Below are 5565 nucleotides of genomic sequence, written 5' to 3' on the forward strand. Positions count from 1 at the left end.
ATTAAAAAATTGACCCCGAAAATAAATCGATTCAAGACTTTGAATAAATTTGATGAACATAGAAATGTCCATCAATAGGAAATAAAAAAATTGTCCTGAACAATAGGATAGTCACGTAAGAAAATAAATTTATTGGTCAATATAAATAAGGCATTTTAACCGGGTGTCTCGAACGAGGGAAAATGTTCGTGTTATATATAATCGCGAATAAAGCTCAAATAATAAACTTGTAAATTTTAATTTAAAAGAGGCACAACAATTACCAACATCAAAATTAGGAAAGGGAGGAGAGAAAACTTGCAATATTTCAGTTTATTAGCTCACTGCTCAAGAAATCTTACCTCTTCCTACTTAAATACTTCTCGCGTGGAGAAATTCTAAAAATAATAATCCACACAAAATGTTTCAGTATAAAATAATTAAACCACAAATTCTTATACTATTTTTATTTAATAGTTAATAATTCATAAATATTGATACTAGATCAATATTACACTTTGAAAAATTATGACATAAATTGAACAAACATTTCACTTCATATTTATTTATCAATTTATATTTGTGCTTAAAATAGATTATTAAATAATATCTATCCTTTTCGATACCAAATCTTTGATTCACTTTGCAATTAAATTTTACTCTACTTTCGAATAATGCAATTAATTTATCCTAAAACTAATATGATTTTCCGCTATTTGCTACTCACTAACAAATCTCAATTAACCCACCAACACTTTATGTCACATTTCAATATATTCTAGAATACCCTCTAAATACAATATGTATACATAAATTATGTCAACAACACCAATTTTAATAAAACAAAATACCTTTTCAATACATCAATAATAAATTAGAACATTACTTCCAATCTGAAGTACTTGAAAAAAAACTTGTGACAACAGAATAACGGGTATGAGTGCAGCCCGATATGCTTATCACATATTTCCAGTAGACTAAGAAACCGACTCTCCCTTTCTCCCTTTCTTCTTCATTAACAAGCTGTCCTTTCGTTCCTACTGTTTCATCCGGTGGTTCAGCGCTCTGAACATCTACAGTCTGCTACGAGGCTCGAAAAATGTTGGGTTTATAATCTAAGTTTAGTATGTTTTAAATAAAATAGCTGTTGTCCTGGTTTGTAGCAGCAAGAATAAGTCATAGTTTGTTTCAGTTTTACAAGAGAGTTGCGTATGTGTAGGACTCATGGAGAGTTTGCAGGAGTGTTTTTAGAGAATGTTGTATTTCGTTATTTAGTTTCCTTATTGTACTATTTTATCTTTAAGAAGTAATATCAGCAACTTGCATTTTTCGTTGTTCTCTCTATATGTGTGTGTATATCTGGTTCATATCTATCATCTGGTATCAGAGCTTTGTTCGTTTGTATGCCAAAATACATGCCCAAATCAACAGACATGGAGACAATAAAAGGCAAAGACGGTTCAGTTGGATTAAACTACCCAATGTTAATGAAAACCAATTACACTGCATGGTCTCTTAAATGAAAGTTTATATGGAGGCGCATGGCATCTGGGAGGCGGTTGAGCCAAAGAATGAGAAGGAAAAGGTTGATGAAAAGATGGATAAAAGGGCTCTAGCAACAATTTACCATGGAATTCCAGAAGAAATCTTGTTGTCGATTGCTGACAAGAAGACATCAAAGGAAGGATGGCAGGCTGTGAAAACTATATGCCAGGGAGCTGATCGAGTTAAAAAGGCACGAATCCAAACATTAAAAACTGAATTTGAGTTCTTAAACATGAAGGACACGGAGCTGATAGGACTTCTGTGTGAAACTCAATGGTATTGTGACCAATATATGAGCCTTGGGGGAATCTGTAGGAGACGAGGCTTATGTGGTCAAGAAGCTACTCCGTGCGGTTCCTGAGAAGTTCTTGCAGATCACTTCGACTATAGAGCAGTTCGGTAACCTGGAGACGATGACCATTGAAGAAGCGGTTGGCTCGCTGAAAGCACACGAAGAACGACTTCGTGGGAAGAATGAAAGCAATGGGTCGCAACTCCTCTTGACTGAAGAGGAATGGAGAGTACGTGAAAATAATGAGGGCAAACTATTGCTCACAAGAGAGGAATGGTTGAAGAGATCAAACAAGGCAGATACGCAATCTGGGTCTAGGTACCAAGGAAACATTAGTAATTATAGGGGTGAGGCAGGACGAACGATCAGAGGTGACAGAAGTAAGGTTAAGTGCTTTAACTGCCATCTATACGGACATTATGCGGCGGAGTGTCGTAAGCCTCGTCGAGGTAAAGACAAGGATCAGAAAACGGAAGTGAATCTGACACGCATTCATGATGACGATGAGCCAGCCTTGTTGATGGTTGAACACATGAAAGAAACAAAGAAAGAATTGATGCTTAATGAACAAACTGTACGACCAAGGCTGAGCGCAACTGCTGAGAAATTGGGAGAATCTAATATGTGGTATATAGACAACGGAGCCTCTAATCATATGACGGGATATAGATCAAAATTTAAGAGTCTGGATGAAGGAGTAATGGGTCAGGTGAGATTTGGCGACGGGTCCACTGTTGAAATACAAGGAAGGGGGTCAGTTGGATTCAAATGCAAAAATGGAGAGGAGCTCATCTTTCACGACGTCTATTATATACCAAGCCTGTGTAACTCCATCATATCACTTGGTCAGTTGTCAGAGAACGGGAAAAAGGTTTTTTAAAGGTACGTTTTTATGGATATATGAGAACGTGACAGATTAATTATGAAAGTGCAGCGCTCATCAAATAGACTATATAAAATTATTCTCGAGACAGTCAGGCCTATCTGTTTGTGACAACAACAGAGGAGTAAACCATGGTTGTGGCACGCACGACTCGGCCATGTTTAATTTTGGAGCCATGAAGATGATGTCAACTAGTTAAAATGGTATATGGACCTTCTGAGTTTGTCTTACCAAAGGAAGTTGTGATGGGTGCTTACTGTCAAAACAAGCCAGACAACCTTTTCCTCTCCAGACGGAGTTTTCAAGCCAAACAGCCTCTGGAATTAATTCATGGGGATCTTTGTGGACCCATAACACCAAGGACACAGCAGGTAACCAATATTTCTTTTTTACTTGTGACGATTTTTAGTCGTATGTATGATGTGAGTTTTCCTACTGAAAAACAAAGCGAGGCTGTTTGGAAGCTTTCCAAAGGTTCAGAGTTAAGGTGAGAAAGACTCAGGCAAGGAGATTAAAGTATTCTCGAACAGAATAGAGGGGGGAAATTTACTTCTAATGAGTTTACAGTCTATTGTGAAAGTGCTGGTATAAGTCGACATTTCACAGCACCCTACACCCCGCAACAAAATGGGGTCGTAGAGCGACGAAATCGAACTGTGGTTGCAATGGCTCGGAGTCTGTTAAAAGAGATGCACATGCCTGCCTTGTTCTGGGGAGAAGCTGTACGCCACTCCATTTATTTGTTAAATAAACTGCCTACTAGAGCATTATCCGACAAAACACCTTATGAAGCTTGGAAAGGAATTAAACCGGATGTAAATCACATTAGAGTGTTCGGATGCGTGACTCACATGAAGTTACCGAGCGTCCATACGACGAAGCTTAGTGATCGCAGTAAATTCATTGTACATCTCGGTAAAGAGCCTGGAACTAAAGCGTACCGACTTTACGATCCTATATCTGGACAGATACATGTAAGTCGGGATGTCATTTTTGAAGAACAGCGAGCTTGGTTGTGGGATAAACAAGGACAAAGAGAAGACTCTCAGATTCATGGCTCGTTTGTGCGTACTGGGAACTCGTCAATCTGGTGGTGGGGAGGGAATTGCTAGTGAGGACTAACACTGAACTAGCGAGGCAAGTGTCAGGAACTGGGGAAAATAGTCCCTTACAAGGGGTCAATGAGTGGTGGCAGTACTCTCCTCTCACGGTGCGGTAATCTTTTCTGAAAGTCTCAGTACTGAACAGAGTAGCAGCTCATCTAGTGGTAGTCGCAGTGTTCCAACCAAATTTCGTTTTACTAAGTGAAATCTATGACGAGACAGAAGAAGTCGAAGCTGAAAATGAATTGTTTATGTTAGGAGTTGATGAACCTATGAATTACAGTGAAGCTGTTAAAGTACCCAGCCTGGGAATAAGCAATGAAGAACGAGATTAGTGCGATTGAGAGAAACACACATGGACTTTGGTGGAACTCCCTAAGGGATACAAGGCAGTGCGTCTGACATGGGTACTAAACTTAAACGAGATACGACTAGAGATGGTGATCAAACACAAAGCGAGGTTAGTCACCAAGGGATATGTACAGAAGTAAGGGATGATTGATTGAAGAGGATTGCACCTGAATGACACGTCTTGAAACGGTGGTTTACTATTGGCGCTTGCAGCAAAAAAGAAAGTGGGTAAGTACATCACTTAGATGTAAAACGGCCTTTTCTTAACGGAGATTTAGAAGAAACTGTTTATGTGACCCAAACTGAAGGCTTTATTGAACCAAACAAAGAAGGGTTAGTCTACAAGTTGGTCAAAGCGCTATAGGATTACGACAGGCACCCCGGGCTTGGTATGCTCGTCTAAGCACACTATCTTAAAAGGATTGGATTCCCACAGTGTCACTTATGAAACACACTGTATATACGAAGAGGGAAGGAGAAGAAGAAGCGCTGATTATTGGTGTTTTATGTTGATGACCTTCTTGTCACAGGAACAAGCGTATCAATGATTAATAAATTCAAAAGGCAGATGGGAGAGGAATTTGACATGAGCGATCTCGGCAAATTGGCATACTATTTAGGCATCTAGGTGGATCAAAAGGAGGGTCGTATCGAGCTCAGACAATCTGCCTATGCACGGAAATTACTTGAGAAATCTGGAATGTTGGGTTGCAATTCCCCGAAGTATCCTATGGAACCAAAATTGCAGCTAGTGAAGGATGAAAAGGGCAAGGCAGTCAACCCAACTGAATTCAAATCAATCGTGGGAGGACTGAGATATTTAGTACTTACACGTCCTGACATTGCTTATGCAGTGGGGATCGTGAGTCGCTACATGGAACGACCAACTGTGTTGCATTTGAATGCAGTGAAAAGAATTCTGCGATATATCAAGGGAACAATGGAGTTCGGGCTGATATACACTCAAGGAAAGGGAAATTATCTGTTGTGTGGGTACTCGGATAGTGACTACTCGGATAGTGACTTGGGAGGTAATGTTGATGACCGGAGAAGCACAGGTGGGTTGGCTTTCTACCTGGACGAGTGCTTGATTACATGGGTTTCACAAAAACAGCGTTGTGTTGCATTATCTTCGTGCGAGGCTGAATTTATGGCGGCCACTGCTGCGGCATGCCAAGGTGTGTGGTTGAGGAATCTGCTGAGCCAAATTACTGATACAAATCGCAGTCCTGTGGTGATTTATGTTGACAACAAATCAGCGATTGACCTTGCTAAGAATCCGGTTTTCCACGGTCGAAGTAAACACATAGACATACGATATCACTTTATTCGCGAGTGTGTTGAACGGGGGGAAATTGTCATAAAACATGTGCGTACGGAGGAGCAGCGTGCTGATGTCTTGACCAAAGCGA

The 5565-nt window shown here is 39.9% G+C and overlaps 1 protein-coding gene across 1 annotated transcript; it reads left to right on the forward strand.

Annotated features, from left to right (window-relative positions):
* The first annotated feature begins 1937 nt into the window (after positions 1–1937).
* Positions 1938–2696, forward strand: LOC141704700 (uncharacterized). Its single transcript, XM_074507889.1, has one exon. It carries the CDS (start codon positions 1938–1940, stop codon positions 2694–2696), a length of 759 nt encoding a protein of 252 aa, XP_074363990.1.
* Positions 2697–5565: the final 2869 nt, after the last annotated feature.

This window comes from Apium graveolens, unplaced genomic scaffold (assembly GCF_009905375.1).
Source record: "Apium graveolens cultivar Ventura unplaced genomic scaffold, ASM990537v1 ctg8137, whole genome shotgun sequence".
Lineage (NCBI taxonomy): Eukaryota > Viridiplantae > Streptophyta > Magnoliopsida > Apiales > Apiaceae > Apium > Apium graveolens.

Bases quoted from the DNA above. Each gene is read 5' to 3' on its own strand.
- LOC141704700 (XM_074507889.1), top strand. From the start codon at position 1,938: ATGACCATTGAAGAAGCGGTTGGCTCGCTGAAAGCACACGAAGAACGA.